The following is a 16,073-nucleotide window of genomic DNA, read 5'->3' on the forward strand; positions in this document are numbered from 1 at the left end:
TCAGCTCCTCTGCGTGGAAAGTAGTGTTAATTTATCAAGGCACTATGCTTGGAGTGGATGCCTCATACCCAGCTGTAGAAAAACCCCTTTATATTAAGAATAGCACTTGGAAACCTCGTGAAGTTCAACTCCTGGCTCATTTTTACAGATGGTTTCTATATTGCAAAGAATATTGGCTGTTTCCTGGTTGGGCTTTTTTTTGAAACCCCAAACACTTTGTTGTAAGAAAGTTAAAAGACTCAACTCCTGCAACTTACAGTAGACATCTGTTTGTTTTGTAGCTGTTTCAGTGCCTCGTCTTAGTCTGGAGCTTCCTGCTTTCAACTCCTGTAATCTGGCGCTATGCATCCGGATCCTGGGCTCTTCCTGGCACTGCTCTTCGTCACTGCCATGGGCATCGTCTCTGCAGCGAGCTCAGGTAAGGCCTCCTCACCCCAGCTTGGGGGTTTTGGAGGTTGAGCCCGTACTTTTGGATGAGCAACAACTTGGATTGTGATTCAATGTGGCCAACTTCCATGTGTGTTATTGATAATCTGCTTTTAAGAAGCATAGAATGGGTTAGAAGGGACCTTAAAGCTCATCCAGGGACACCTTCCACTAGAGCAGGTTGCTCCAAGCCCCATTCAGCCTGGCCTTGAGCACTGCCGGGGATGGGGCAGTCACAGTGTCTTTGGGCAACCAAAGAAGTTTAAGCACTTAAACACAGTGTGAGGCTCAATGTATGAGCTTGCTTTTGAAAACTTGGCTCCAGACAAGTGTGGGAGACTCCCAGTTACGTAGGTTTGTTCTTTGGGATCTCCACGGACTTAGCTGGACACCGATTCTGCTGCGTACAGCACATCTCGTGGTCCCGTGGGGCTGGGAGAGGCTGGAAATGTGCAGGGGGAAAGGGGGAATGAGATCTCTGAAACGGGAACGCTGATGCGTGGCTGCAGTTGGAACAGCTCGTGGGTTAAAAAAAGAAGAGGAATGGTTTTAATTGACACATCTGCTCTGTGTAGTCAGCTTGTCTTAACCTAACCACACAAAAAAGAAGCTTTTACTACTTTTAGCACTTCATAGCCAATCGTTAGGAGCAAATGGGATAAATTTGAGTTTTCAAGCGGTCGGGGCAGACAACTTCCAGCTGCAGGGTCACTGCTACCAGCTTTGACACTGAGCACAAAGTGTTGCTGTCACAAGTAAGGACAGGGCCGGAGGTGAAGGTAGCACTGAAGTTTCATAGCAGTTGCACACTGCAAAGGTCACTGCCTTCCTCATCCCTGGAAATTCCAACTGAACTGAGAGGAAAGCCAGTTTTCTAATTACAAGCTAAAAATGGACATCTGGAGGCCCGTGAATGGCTTGGATGCCATTTGCGTGGATTTCATCTTTTCTGTTAAGTGAAGCCACACTTCCATTTCCAGTTTTACTTCATGGCTATGCAGATAGTTTATGGCTCTGTTAAAAATGCAGTTTCTCATCTGAAACTCATAACCAGAGCTGGGGTGGACTGACTTGAGAGGAAAAGCATGAGCTGAGGGCCCCACCTAGGAGAGGACTGTTTCTTCCTTGGATGTCAGTTAATATCCTCTTGACCTGTACTACCTGAAATTCCACAGCTCCTTTACAAACCAGGAATCCTTTTCCTCCTGTGTTTCTACCCAACTAGGAGTTACTGGTGTTAATCCCCTTTAGCTCCCTTCATACCAAATCTGTAGCTGAGAATTCCATTGAAAACAAATGGAAATGATTCCCAGTGTGTCGCTGGCCAGGAGAGGGAAAAAATTTCCTCCAACAAGCAGGAATTTTCTTCTGGCAAATGAATGGGTTCTCAGAACCAAGTTTTGTGGGACTGAACCTTTTATTTATTAGCAACTTTTTCCTGTTTCTGTTCATCTTTACTCGGTAAAGATAATGCTGCCCAATTCATCATTGTCCTGCTGATGAAGTCCATGTATCTGGAATTAACAAGAGCCTTTGCTGCTCATCCAGCTTTTTTTTTTTGCATCCTGCTATTTTTAATTGGTTCTGCAGACCGGGAGACGGGGCTGCAGAAATACCTGGCAGGCTGCTGCCATTCCTGGGATCAGACGAGTCACGTCCAGGCCCGCTTCATATGGGACCAATCAGCTCCAGCTGTGTGTCCCTGTGCATCGCTTCAGGTGTTGGGTGCTGTGTCACTCCATATAAATCCCATGGGATTGTGGGTTGTGCCCTAGCAAGAGTGATGCCTTTGCCTTGTGCGTACCTGGGGGGTGTATCACCCTTCTTGTACACCAAACCTATCTTCTTTTAATCAAATGGGTGCATTCCCAGCAGCTCAGGGAGGGGATCCTGCCCCTCTGCTGCGCTCTAGGGAGACCCCCCCTGCAGCCCTGATCCAGCTCTGGAGCAGCAGCACAAGAGGGACGTGGAGCTGCTGGAGCGAGGCCAGAGGAGGCCACGGAGATGCTGCGAGGGCTGGAGCAGCTCTGCTCCGGAGCCAGGCTGAGAGAGCTGGGCTGGGGCAGCCTGGAGAAGAGAAGGCTCCTGAAGGGGAGACCTGAGAGCAGCTCCAGTGCCTAAAGGGGCTGCAGGAAACCTGGAGAGGGGCTTGGGACAAGGGCCTGTAGGGACAGGCCAAGGGGAATGGCTTGAACCTGCCCGAGGGGAGACTGAGATGAGCTCTTAGGCAGAAGCTCTTCCCTGTGAGGGTGCTGAGGCGCTGGCCCAGGGTGCCCAGAGAAGCTGTGGCTGCCCCATCCCTGGCAGTGTTCAAGGCCAGGTTGGACACAGGGGCTTGGAGCAAGCTGCTCTAGTGGAAGGAGTGCCTGCCTGTGGCAGGGGTTGGAGCTGGATGAGCTTTAAGGTCCCTTCCAACCCAAACCATTCCATGGTTCTGTTTCTGAGTGTTATCCTTTCATGGGGTTTAACTCTTGAAGCTTTCCCTGGTGTTTGAGGGAGAGCAGGAATCTGTTATGAGTTCCTTTTGAAGCGGAAAAGGCGACACTTGGCGTTGCTGTAATGCGCATCATGGTCTTTCCTACCAGTAAACACATCACTAATGTTATGTCCATGCAAAATGCTCTTCACTAGCTGAATTTTTCTATATGTATTTTGTTCCCATTTAGATTTAACTCCACGTTTCATTTCTGAGCCCTCATCCACTGTCCAGAAGTTCGGTGTCCAAGTCCAGCTCCGCTGCTCTGCCGAGCCCTCCTCGGCTCTCCTTTCTTGGCTCTTCAATGGGGAGCCTCTGGACAGCGAGGGGGGAGAAGTGGAAATCCAGTCGGGATCTTTGACAATCATCTCCCTCAGCCTGGCAACGTCTGGTCTCTATCAGTGCGTTGCCAGCAGCAGCGTGGGTGCTGTTGTGAGCCGCCCTGCCACGGTATCCATGGCCAGTAAGTTCATTTTCCTTTGCATTCCTCACTCCTTGTTGATTAGACAGACCTCAGCTGGTTTCTATGGTTTGATTTTCCAATGGAGGCTTCCAAATGGAGTACAAGGTTCCCAAAAGCACCTTGAAAGAGCAGCTGAGCTCCCAGGCAGTGTGTGAGAGGTTGGGAGAGAGGAGTGGGAATTGTTGCTTGGGAAATAGGTGGGAGCTGCAAGTTGTCCTGTTCCCTTGTAGCATTTTATTTGGTCAAAACTCTCTGGATGTCCCTCAGGAGAGGACAGCCTTGTGTCCTTCTAGGGACAGCTTCCCTTCCCTCCGTTCCACTGGTTCTTCTAACCAGTCTTTGGTGCTTGATCTGTAAATGACTTGATCTTAAAGGACTTCAGAAGAGGAAGGGCACAGTTCTCCACATGGAAAAGAGGATGTGGTGCTGAGAATGGGGATGTAATGATCTCTTTGCTCGGGATAACGGGGCTGCTGAATCAGGCCTTTGTCGAGCAGGATTTGAGTGATTTCTCTGTGGGGGTACCTCATCTATGGAGCATGTCCAGAATCCCCTGGGGAGGAAGATTTCTTATAAGTGAGAGAAGAGAGTGTTTTGGTAAAGTGCTGACCCATAGCAAGACGCTCTCGAGAGAGCTGTAAGGGTGGCTAGCATAGAATAACTTCACAACCTGGAAGATGCTTTGAACTTGAAGGGAGTGGAAGAGCAGCTTTCACGCTGTTCTCCTCCTTTAGAGGTGTTGGCAGCAAATGAGAAGGTGCTGTTAGGTGCTGAGGCTTCCTGCTGGCCTCACGGCTCATGGCCGTGAGCAGGAGGCACTGCTGGACTCAGGGTTGTGTTAATTATAAGCACAGAAAGACAACTCCATGCTTCTTACATGCTTCCTCCTCTTAACCTGTGCGCTTGGAGCCCAGGAGTAACGCTGCAGGCTTTCCGATATCCCTGCTTGCTTTTCCTGGAGCAGTTGAGGGACCTTAGGAACTATCTTTTCCCCTCACTATTCCCATGCAAGAGCTGGCCCTCTCTGTAGTAAGCAAGCCTGTTTCCAGCCCCTGCTGCACTCCCGGATTGGGTTTACCCAGGAGGACGTCCTTCCACTTGTCCTTGTTGAATTCCATAGGGTCCTTCTCAGCCCACTCTTCCAGCTTATCCAGGTCTTCCTGCAGGGTGGCTCTCCCTTCCAAAGTGTCCGCTGCTCCTCTCCATGTGGGATCATTGGCTCCATCAGAGATGATCAGCTTGAAACCAACTGTATTTTACACGCGAACCCCAGCTCACTGCCCTTCCCCTTCCCAAGCCATGGCTGCTCTCAACCTTCTACCAATTCCCTCCTAGGTTTAGGTGACTTTGATGGGTCGGTGAAGCCCGTTGTGGTGGCAGAGGAAGGAGGCACAGCTTTCATCGGGTGCAAGCTCCCAGAAAGCCACCCTAAAGCCCAGGTTCGCTTTCAAGTGCGAGGGAAATGGCTGGAGCAATCCAGAGGTGAGATGCTTTGTGCCAAGAGAATCGTGCCTGGATTTCTGTGTGATCCTACATTTGATGTATCTGTCAAGTCATTTAAAAGATAAAGAAATAAAAGGCTTTTGGGGCACTAATTTAAATGTAATCTTCTTCTTCCCCTCCCCGCTTGTTTAGACAACTACCTAATCCTTCCGTCTGGAAACCTGCAGATTCTGAATGTATCTTTAGAAGACAAAGGATCCTATAAATGTGCAGTGTACAACCCAGTTACTCATGAGCTCAGAACAGAACTCACTGGACGTAAGCTCATAGTCACCCGTGAGTATTCAGTTCAGCTTTCAGGGTTGATGCATCTCCAACTGGATAAATCCCATCCCTAAGGTTTTTGGTGTGGATCTGTCAGCCTAAATACCCACTGGTCTCAGCCACCATGCCATGTAAAATCTGTGCTGTGTTATTTGCGTGTTCAGTTCTTACTGTGAGGGAATGGCAGGACTGCTTTTCCAATCCCAAGGAGCACTTAGCCCTTGTAAAGGGGATGTTGCTACTGCTTCAGTTACCAAATTGATTTTGGAGCAAGACGTTGGAAGAGAGCGTTATGGCATCGTGCTGAGCCACAAGGAGAAGCAGCCACGTGGGAAGAATGTGGCAAAGTGGAGGATGGGGTAGAGAGTGGGTGCTAAGCCTCATCTCCTTTCTTCCAGGCTCTTCCTCAGGTGGCTTCCACATACTTCACCCCCTGGTACCCCAGAGCCTGGCAGTGCCCCAGCACAGCGCTCTGACTCTGGAATGTGTCGTCAGTGGATCCCCTCCAGCCTCCATCCGCTGGGTTAAAGAGGGCCGGGATGTGCTGGGAAAAGGCACGTGGAAGCTGCTGCACTCACATCTGGTGACAGACAGGCTGGAGGCATCCGACTCTGGAAATTACTCCTGCGTGGTGGGAAATGAATTTGGAGCAGTGAAATACGTGAACTACTCGCTTACTATACTTGGTAAGAACTAAAGTACCATTCGTGTCCAGGCAGTGGACGTTTTGTCTCCTTGCTGGCTTTGGCACCTGGTTGCAAACAGCCCAAAGTCCTTTGTCAACCTAAGCACATCAAAATAAAGAGTAAGGAGAGGTTCACAATGACCAGATCTCACCATGTCTCCCAAGCTAAGATCCGTAACTATTTATCTCTTGGAATCCTTCACAGTCTGAAATACTTAACAGCGAGGGATAACAAACTCTGCTGCTTGATTTATTTTCCTGCAGAGTGCCAAGTGTAGATGGGATTCATTGTCCATAACGTGCCAGAGATCAGCTGTTTCTCTTTTGAGCTGGTGTGTAAGCAAGAAGCTGGCGAGGTGATAGGTTTGGATGAGGACAAAAACAAAAAGGAAAGAAATCCATTTGGCTGCAAGTCATTTGTGATCTCCCCTCTCCTTTGTACCAAGTTTTCCTGTTGTTTTAGGGCTTTGCATCCATGACTGTAAATACTCATTTTTGAAGTGTATAAACTCAACAAACAGGTTGTTGACACACAAAAAGCCTTTTGTTAGGGGGATGTCATGAAAGAATTGCTTTGAAGATACAGGTGGTTTATTTGCAGTATTAAGCCAAACATGACTGCTTGGGACAGAAGGGAGAGACCATTAAAGGAAGCAAGTATATGGGGAAAACCAGCTTTAGGCTGGGTACAACTAGAAGCACATGGGGCTTGCTTGGCCTTTGTGTGTGCTTTGTACAAAAGCAGGACTCTTTTGTCAGGACTTAGGCTAAGATCAACATGTGGTGGTTTATGTGAAACTATTTCCCTTTCTAGAACCTGCTTCCATCTCCAAGGGACTGCAAGAGGAAACGGTGGCTGCTGGAGCCACTGTGCACTTCTGGTGTGATGTTGACGGGAGCCCTGCTCCAACCCTCACCTGGTTCCACAATGCAGCTCCCATCCATCCCTCTCCACGACATCTGCCGATGGGAAGCAGCCTGCGGATCCGTGGTGTCACCCAGGAGGACTCTGGCTTGTACCAGTGTGTAGCAGACAACGAGGTTGGATTTGCACAGTCCACCGGCAGGCTCCATGTCCAGCCAGGTAGGAGCACTTGCAGCTTTTGAGAACTCACACTGAGCATTTGTGCTTCAAGATTTGTTCTCTTTTATTCCCGTTCCCCTGCTAGATTCTGTATTGATTTGTTCCTGACCACTGTTAATAGCAGATCTTACAAAGAAAGTGCTTTCGGTTGGGTTTTAAGAGATGTGGGTATTCCTGGGGTGAAGCTCCTCCAGCTCCAACCCCTGCCACGGGCAGGGACACCTTCCACTGGAGCAGCTTGCTCCAAGCCCCTGTGTCCAACCTGGCCTTGAACACTGCCAGGGATGGGGCAGCCACAGCTTCTCAGACATGGAGAGGTTTAGTGAAGAACTGGTGCCAGGTAACGCTTCTGAAGCACCTGAGTGACCTAAGCAGTGCAGTTCTTTTAGTGGTAGGATCAAGTGGAGCAGCTCAGCCTCACAGCTTGTTCCCTGCTGCAAGCACAGAGTCAGAGAGTTTATTTGGCTGAAAAGATGTCTCTTTTTTTCCCCTTTCCTGCTGGATCTATTCCACAACATGATTCACTGCACACTCCTCAAAGCGGGCAGGGCAACTTCAGCTGCCATCATAGTGAGAAACCACCAAAATGCAAGATGATAGCCTAAGGATCCTCTACCCACAGCCCTTATTTTAAGTCTTTTTTAGACAGCTGGGGTGGCTGCATCCATGGCGATAGCTGCGTTCGGAGAACCAAGGAAAGCAGCTCCTGGGAATGGGATCTGTTTGCACAATGCAGACGAAAGACAACATGAACCTGGGGCGTGCCGGTGGGTTGAAAGCTGCTGGTGTGTTTGCACCCAGTGTCAAGAAGCGTGTAGAAGAACAGGCAGAGGGGCTGTAAAATTGGCAGATGGGGTTATAGGGCTGGAAGTAGTTTCTGCAGGAGGAGAGTCTGGAAAGGTGAGGGCTCAAAATGAGGGAAAGACACGATAGTGAGCTGTGAAATATTGCGTGTTACAGAGAAGGCGAGGAAGAGTGACGTGGGGGTAGGACAAGGGGTTTTAACCTGCCAGAGGGGAGACTGAGATGAGCTCTTAGGCAGAAGCTCTTCCCTGTGAGGGTGCTGAGGCGCTGGCACAGGGTGCCCAGAGAAGCTGTGGCTGCCCCATCCCTGGCAGTGTTCAAGGCCAGGTTGGACACAGGGGCTTGGAGCAAGCTGCTCCAGTGGAAGGGGTCCCTGCCCGTGGCAGGGGTTGGAACTGGATGAGCTTTAAGGTCCCTTCCAACCCAAACCAGGCTGGGACTCTGTGAAAAGCTATGAATGCTATCAATACATTCTTTTAATATCTAAATTTGGGGCATTCAGTCCTCTTGTTGCAGCTGGAGGCAGGACTTTGGGTGCCTTTGGCCTGAGCCAACATGGTACTGCTCATGTTCCACAGTGGGGCTGAGAAGGAAGAGTCCCAGTGGCGAAGGGGAAAGGGACGACACAAAAAGCCACTAAAGGCCAAAAAAAGTTGCATAATGACAAAGCAGCAAGAGGAGCCTCATGTGCTGGCTTCTGTGGGCAGCAATTATGCCAGAGCTCAGCATCCGCGTTGCTCCATGGCAATTGTTACCCAGGGCTTGTTTTCTAAAGCAAAGCGAGGAGACTCCCCCCCTGGCAGCAATAAACACAGCCCTGACTGCAGGTCTCCTGTCACCAGCTGAAACCACAACTCATTCTCCACGCTCAAGAGCCCGTTTCCCCCGCGCTGGCGGGTGTCAAACCACACTGTGCCCACCCTCAAACCCTCCGGGTCCACCACAGCCCTTCTGCCTCCGGGACTGGCTTCGGCATTTGGTTCCAATATTAACGCCCTTTCCCACTGCTTCGCTGACAGTCGTGGATACCCTTTCCCTGAGAGCTGGTGCTGGGGGTGTCTGATGGTCTTAAGCAAACTCCGCCTGGCTTTAGGGATGTCCTCCCTGCCGTTGCTCCCTCCTTCCTGGCTCTGCCTTTGGTGGCGTTGCTGGATAAATGGGAAGGAACAAACAAGGAATGCTCGCTGCGAGCGTGGCTTCAATTTGAAAAGAGAGTTTTCCTCCCCAGCTTTCTTCTAAAGTGGCCAAAAATAGCAGCCACACTTGCTGCTGGTATTTTAATGGAGGCCGGGAGGAATCCGAGTCAGGCAGGCGAACGCTGCCGCCGAGGCTTTACATTACCAAGGAATCTGTTTGTTTTGTAAACCAAGTTCCCTTCATTCCCTTCCCCTTCCAGACCCCGGCACGTAACATAAACCTACACAAATCTGAAAGGCCGGGAAGGGAGCAGAACATCTGGCAGGCCCGGAGCTGCACCACTTCCCAGCCCCTTCTGCTTTAAACACTGACATTTACTCGTCCTGGATAATCTCAGATGTCCAACCTGCCACCCCTTTCCTGCCTGGAATGCTGACAAGCCATGCATTGGCGCAATGGTGCTTTTGGACTCACAAACCCATCGTGTTTTTTATATATATATATATATAAAAAAGTATTTTTTCATACCAGGAAAAGTAAATAGGATGGAGGAGGCAGGAGCAGGATTTCTAGGAATGCCATGGTATTAAATTCCAGGTTAGATCTGCCTGTAAACTGAGTTTAGTCCCAAACGAAGCAGGCGAGTCGTGCAGCTTTCAAAGCTGATGGAAATTACAGCTGAAACCTCAGAAACGGAGGCAGGAGAATGTCCTCTTGTGTGCACGCCAGCTCAGGCCATGAAGAGTTCCTTGTACAACTGCAGGCATTTAAAATTACTCCGTTTGTGTCACGAGTTTAGGTGTATATTTATTATTTCTTGGCTCTTAACATGCATTGCCCCTCATTGCTCAGAGATAGGAGTCAGGCCAGGCCTGCGGAGGTTGTGTTTCAGGATTTGTCTCTCTGGTCCTCTGAAAACCAAACCCAAACCAAAAAGTGAACTGAAAACCACTGTTCTGCCCTGAAAACACAGCCTGGTGGGGTCAGGGCTGCGCAGGCACCTCCTGGAGTGGCTCTTTGCAGCAGCACTTGTTTGGAAATGACACACTTGGAATCATATAATCATAGAACAGTCAGGGTTGGAAAGGACCTTAAGATCATCCAGTTCCAACCCCCCTGCCATGGGCAGGGACACCCCACACTAAACCATGGCACCCAAGGCCTCATCCAAACTGGCCTTGAACACCGCCAGGGATGGAGCATTCACAACCTCCCTGGGCAACCCATTCCAGTGCCTCACCACCCTCTCAGTAAAGAATTTCTTCCTTAGATCCAATCTAAACTTCCCCTGTTTCAGTTTGAACCCGTTACCCCTTGTCCTGTCACTACAGTCCCTGATGAAGAGTCCATGCCCAGCATCCTTGTAGCCCCCTTCAGATACTGGAAGGCTGCTCTGAGGTCTCCACGCAGCCTTCTCTTCTCCAGGCTGAACAGCCCCAACTTTCTCAGCCTGTCTTCATACAGGAGCTGCTCCAGCCCCTGATCATCCTCGTGGCCTCCTCTGGACTTGTTCCAACAGTTCCATGTCCTTTCTATGTTGAGGACACCAGAACTGCACACAATACTGCAAGTGAATTGCTTTGTGTTGGAAGGGACCTTAAAGCTCCTCCAGCTCCAACCCCTGCCACGGGCAGGGACCCCTTCCACTGGAGCAGCTTGCTCCAAGCCCCTGTGTCCAACCTGGCCTTGAACACTGTCAGGGATGGGGCAGCCACAGCTTCTCTGGGCACCCTGTGCCAGCGCCTCAGCACCCTCACAGGGAAGAGCTTCTTCCTTATATCTAACCTAAATCCCCCCTGTTTAAGTGTGAAATGATTTAGCGTCCCCTCGCTGTGGGCTGAACATACAGCACCATGAGGATGTAACCGGGCTCCTCCCCTTGCAGCTCCTTCAGAAGCTGCCACGGAAGCAGAAGAACCATCTCCTGTGGACATTGCCTGGCGCGATGGTGACCTTGGTGCAGCAACGGCATTCCCGAGCTCGCCTCCAACCAGACTCCCTTTGGATGCAGCTGCCACGGACAAAGGCTGGAGCGGGGCCGCTGCCCCCGAGGCCCCCATCATCCTCAGCCCCCCGCAGACACCGAAGCCGGACACCTACACCCTGGTGTGGCGTGCAGGGCGCGATGGGGGCCTGCCCATCAATGCCTACTTTGTCAAGTACCGCAAGGTAACACCTCCCCACCGTGGTGTCCTCATGGGTGTAGGGTGCTCAAGAGCCAGTTGTTGCTGCAGTGTTGGAGTTAAGAGTGTAAGGGACACGGGGTATGGTTGAAGCACATAGATGGCCGCCCAGGCAGCTCCTGTTGGGGTGACTGAAGCCACAGGGACACTGTTCTAACGGTTGTAAGTGAGGTTTATACAGCAGAGCCCTGGGTTTCAGCCTCTTTACGTATGATTATGGTCTATAGGGAATGGGGCTGTGGGGTGAGGTTCAAAATGCATTTGTGTGAGGGAGCAAGCTTGAATCTTTCCAGGGAGGTTGAGGTGGGAAGGGAAGCTGTTAGTCTGACGTGTCACAGAGTTTGCAGTTCTACCTCCTGAACTCTATTAGAACTTACATATCTGAAGGTGAACTAACACCTCAGAAGCAGGTACCCATCATGTCCTTATATTGCCAGTAGCATCAGTAGCAAGCAATGCCTGTGCCCCTTCTCCCAGGCAAACAGCTCCCTGCGTGGCAAAGCTGTTTGGTTTATTTTTCATAAGCTTTTTAATCCTCCACATCCTGATCTTGCCTTAGCCTGGAGGGAACGCTCAGCTTTTTGTCCTGTTAGTTCCTGAAACCCCAGTGCCAAAGGGTGTTGCTACAATTTCTCATTCAGAAGTGCTTGGTGCACATGAGCACTGAAAGCTTAGAATGCTTCTTTGACCTTTTTGATGCTTACCCTTCACTCATACCGATCCTTTCCACACTAAATGTGCTCACTCATGCGATGCTCAGTAGGGAGTTTGCTGTGGGCTCTCTAGGGTGGTGTTTTCTTTGTGCCATCAAATTGTTTTATGGATTTCCCTCTTTTATATAGCAAAAATAAGGGAAAAAAAGCCTTAAGAGTTGTTGCTTCAGAAGAAAATGCTTGAACAAAGACCTCTGCCATAACCTTTGATAATCCCCAGCGTTCAGATCTGCCTTCGATGTTTTATTAAGGTCTTATATTGTTTAGGAGTTTATTTTTGGTAGAATCTTTGCCTTTTCCATTGGGATTTGGGGTAATGTTCTCCTGCAAAGGTCAAGCATTAAGAGACTACCCCGAATCTCTCGTCTTTCTTCAGTGGAGCTGGTGATTTCACTGGTAAATGAAAAAGTGGGGGTTTACTGAAAAGAAAAGGGAAACATGCATTAATAGAACCCAAATCTTGGTCTCCTGGGTGGCTTCCTCTTTTCCGGCCTCCAGAACTAACAGAGACACACTTTTCATTGCCCATTTTAGCCAATAAATGCCTCAGTGCAGGAAAAGCTGGGATAATTCAGGGAACATCTCCTTCTCATTAGAGTGCTGGGTCCGGCCCTTGGATATCACACACACAGCTGAAGGCTCTTGGAGTCTTTAAACATCACTTGGTCTCTTGCTGGCTTTTAGCCGGGAGTGAAAATGATCATTTTTTCCCCTCAAAACAAGTGCGTGAGTATGTGCCGAGAGGGAAAATCAATGGAGTTTAGTGAAGGCACATGAGGAAAGTGGTTGCAAAAGCGCAGATTTGTGGCAAGAAACACTTGGAGACCAACTCAGTAGAGGAAAACGTGAGCAGTTTTGCCAAGGGGCTCCGGGTGTGTGAAAGCTTTGAGGGATTGGAGCATTCCATTGGGATCCGCGCCCTTCCCGGCTGATGCTGAGCTTTCTCTCCCTGTCCCATGCAGCTGGATGACAGCGCTGGCGTGGTGGGCAGCTGGCACACGGTGCGGGTCCCGGGCAGCGAGAACGAGCTGCGGCTCACGGAGCTGGAGCCCTCCAGCCTCTACGAGGTGCTGATGGTGGCGAGGAGCGCGGCGGGTGAGGGCCAGCCGGCCATGCTGACCTTTCGCACCAGCAAAGGTGGGTGCAGCACCGCGTCCCTGGGTCCTGGGCCTCCCAGGAGCCATTCATTCCGATTACATCAGCTGTGTGTTGTCTGCTGAGCCATGGGCAAACTGTTCTGCGGTTTAACTGCTAAAGAACAGCTAATGTAGCTGTATGGCAAGCTTACAGCACGACCAGTGCTGTTGGTAAATAGAAGGTATTAAAAGCTCGATAATACTATTTTGGGGATGGTTATTGAGATTTCTCCACCTCTTGCTTCAAGGAGCTCGGTCAGGGAGCAGCCAGCCCTTGTTCTGCTTTATTCAGAGTATCACAAAAGACACTCTGGGCAGCATCCAGTTTTCACAGTGCAACAAACCTCTTCTGGTCTGCTTTGCAGACACTGCAGTGAAATCTCTCTGCAGAGCAGGGCCCAGCTGGTTTGATAGTTGCGTGCAGACAGCATCAAGTAGAAGAGCCTTTCTAATCAAAGCAGCCTTTTTCCTTTCCAGCGTGGATGCTGGTGGCTGTACTCTGAAGCATGCAGACAGAATTATTGGATACCAGTGTACAAGAACAGGATAGCTTAACATTTTTATTAAGAATGTTATGTATCGGGGAATTCATGACACTGCTACGGGCCAAAAGTCCATCTGCCCAGTGTCCTGGGCAAAGCTGTGGCCAAACGCAGCCTCCATCATGTTTTATTGAGCCTCTTTCTCTAGATGTGGGTTGCAGTTTGCAGTTTTGGAATCATGGAATGGTTTGTGCTGGAAGGGACCTTAAAGCTCCTCCAGTCCCAACCCCCTGCCACAATCAGAGACACCTTCCACTAGAGCAGGTTGCTCCAAGCCCATCCTTCTTTTCTCCAAGCTGAATAATCCCAGCTCTCAGCCTGCCTGGTTTCACCCTGCTGTGGATTCCTGATGAGAATGGGCTTTGAAACCTGGGCAGGAGCTGGTGGCATCACCACAAAGTGCAGTATTGCAGATGAGCGGTCACTTACCCACAGCACAAGAGGCCCTGGACTGATAGAGAAAGTCTCCTTTTGCTCCCTTGACTGTTTAGCTTGCGATTTGGATCCAGGGCTTTAGTCCTGCGAGTGGTGTCATGGAATGAGCATATTGTGAGAGGCCGCGTTTTCTGATGCAGTCCCTAAGCTGGCACACTCTATACCACATCTTTCTATATCAAATCTTCCTTAGAAAGAACATCGTCCTCAAAAAACACCCAGGCTCCATCCCCTCCTGTGGGCATTCCCAAACATCCCCTTGTTCCTGAGGGCACAAACACTTTTGGTGTCATCCTGCCAGACCTCTCTCGACACAGTGGAGGTAAGTGAATGGATGGTTTGCAATCCGTGTGCTAGAAGGTGTGTTAATTACAGCTCTAGGTGCTCGTATGTCCTCTTCTAGCTCCTGTTTATTCCATAAGGCTCCTTTGTTACAGGTATGTTTCCTGTCTGGCCTTCTAGGAGAGAGGTCACATACCTGCTAGGTTTTGTGGTGGTCTGTGTGTCTCCAGAGTAAAATGGGACTAAGTAAAAGTTGCCTGGTTCCAGGCAGCATTCCAAGTACCTGCCTTGATACCTCAGGTTTCCACAGCAACATGAAGGCACCAAGAAGTAGCACATTTCTTGCAGCCTCCAGTGTCTGTGGTGGGGTATTTGAAGCTGTGAGTTCAGCAAATGCATGCCCTTACCTAGAAAGCATCCTTGGAAATATTATATGTTGTTACCCATGTGTTTGGCTCTCAAAAACCAAGAGTTTCATGGATAACCCATGTTCTTGCTGCTCACGGACATTGCTTTCTGCTAAATACCCTGGTTTCCTCTTCCACTGTGAAAGAAGGAGGGAGAGGGGAAATGGAGAATGGCTGTGTCAGGCTTTTAAGTTCTCAGAGTGATTATATCTGCTCTGAATGTTTTTCTGGAGCTTCCCAGGGATGGGCTTGTTTCTGATGGCAGGAAGATAGAACTGCTTGTGATCTTTAGCCTGGTTTCCAGTAAAAACAGCATGTTTATCGTCCTTTTTCTCACACCCCAGCCTTTGAACTCACTGAGCTGATTCAGGCAGATCTACTCAGGAGCTGAGATCTCAGAGGTGACTTAGTACCTAAGGGTAAACCCAAAGGTGAATGGAGAGGTTCAAGGAGCTGAGCATCACGTGCTTGGGACAGTGCTGAACAGCAGCGGAGCCACACAAGGGGACACCTTTCATGTGCCTGGCTGCCAGTGCTCAGCCTGTTCCCAAAGCTCTGCTTGCTGTTCCTTGCTCCTTTCCTCCTCTCATCAGTGACCTGCTCCCTAGTGATGAATACAAGCTGCTTTAGTAAAGCCTGATGGCTTTCATCGATCGTCAGAGGGGTTGTAAGCAGATGTACTAACACCACCTCTCTCCCTTCTCTCTGTTTCACTGCTGTCTGTAACTTCAAGTGAGTTCAGTAAGTATATGGCTCATCGCATGCTTTCTTTGCTTTCCCGTCTCATTTCCCCCCCATACAGCTCTTCTTAGTGTGGATGGGTCGAAGCCACGTTGGGGCTGGGGGAGTTCTGGTGTTTTGATAGGGATAACCATGTTTTTCATCTTCACTTAGTCTTACGTTTCCACTTCCATGTAGAGATGGGTTGGGCGAGCACAACACCGTAGAATGGTTTGGGTTGGAAGGGACTTTAAAGATGTCTAGTTCTAACCATCTCTTTTTTGATGATTATATGGATAAGCTGGTGCATGCTTTCTGCTCTTCAGCCATCTCTTCCAGAAAGAGCAAGGGCAGTAGTTGCTACAGGAGGATTTATATATTATACATATTATTATTTGTTATATTATACCTTAACCATTAGCAATGAGCTTAAATGGTGGCTACAGATAATGAAGGTGGAGGTGACTCCGATCCTCTGGTAACTTGAGTTTCTCCTTTCAGTTCCAGAAGCTCCTGACAGACCCACGATCTCCACAGCATCAGAGTCATCCGTCTATGTGACCTGGATCCCGCGAGCAAACGGGGGCTCCCCCATTACTGCCTTCAAGGTGGAGTACAAGCGCCTGGGCCGGAGCAGCGACTGGCTCGTGGCAGCTGACAACATTTCTCCTTCCAAGCTCTCTGTGGAAGTTCGGAACTTGGAGCCAGGTCTTGCAAATGATCCTTCCTTCACCTCAGCTGATGTTGCTGTTGTCTTTGTTCGGGTGGCTGCAACTGTTTGGTCGCTTCCTTTTAACTTCTGCTCGGATTATC

At 49.7% G+C, this 16,073-nt stretch overlaps 1 protein-coding gene across 1 annotated transcript in view; it reads left to right on the forward strand.

The window, feature by feature from the left end:
* Nucleotides 1–342: 342 nt before the first annotated feature.
* The window catches only part of CDON (cell adhesion associated, oncogene regulated), a gene marked incomplete at both ends in the record, with an annotated part of 31,920 nt that continues 16,189 nt past the window's right edge, over nucleotides 343–16,073 (forward strand). Inside the window, 10 exons of the mRNA XM_080631559.1 lie at nucleotides 343–418; nucleotides 3,093–3,365; nucleotides 4,701–4,847; nucleotides 5,001–5,144; nucleotides 5,531–5,818; nucleotides 6,632–6,901; nucleotides 10,728–11,011; nucleotides 12,701–12,875; nucleotides 14,045–14,173; nucleotides 15,762–15,968. Of these exons, the coding sequence (XP_080487685.1) occupies nucleotides 343–418; nucleotides 3,093–3,365; nucleotides 4,701–4,847; nucleotides 5,001–5,144; nucleotides 5,531–5,818; nucleotides 6,632–6,901; nucleotides 10,728–11,011; nucleotides 12,701–12,875; nucleotides 14,045–14,173; nucleotides 15,762–15,968 (1,993 nt within the window). The remainder of the gene's footprint in view (nucleotides 419–3,092; nucleotides 3,366–4,700; nucleotides 4,848–5,000; nucleotides 5,145–5,530; nucleotides 5,819–6,631; nucleotides 6,902–10,727; nucleotides 11,012–12,700; nucleotides 12,876–14,044; nucleotides 14,174–15,761; nucleotides 15,969–16,073) is intronic.

The sequence above is a fragment of the Psittacula echo genome (assembly GCF_963264785.1).
Source record: "Psittacula echo genome assembly, chromosome: 18".
Taxonomy (NCBI): domain Eukaryota; kingdom Metazoa; phylum Chordata; class Aves; order Psittaciformes; family Psittacidae; genus Psittacula; species Psittacula echo.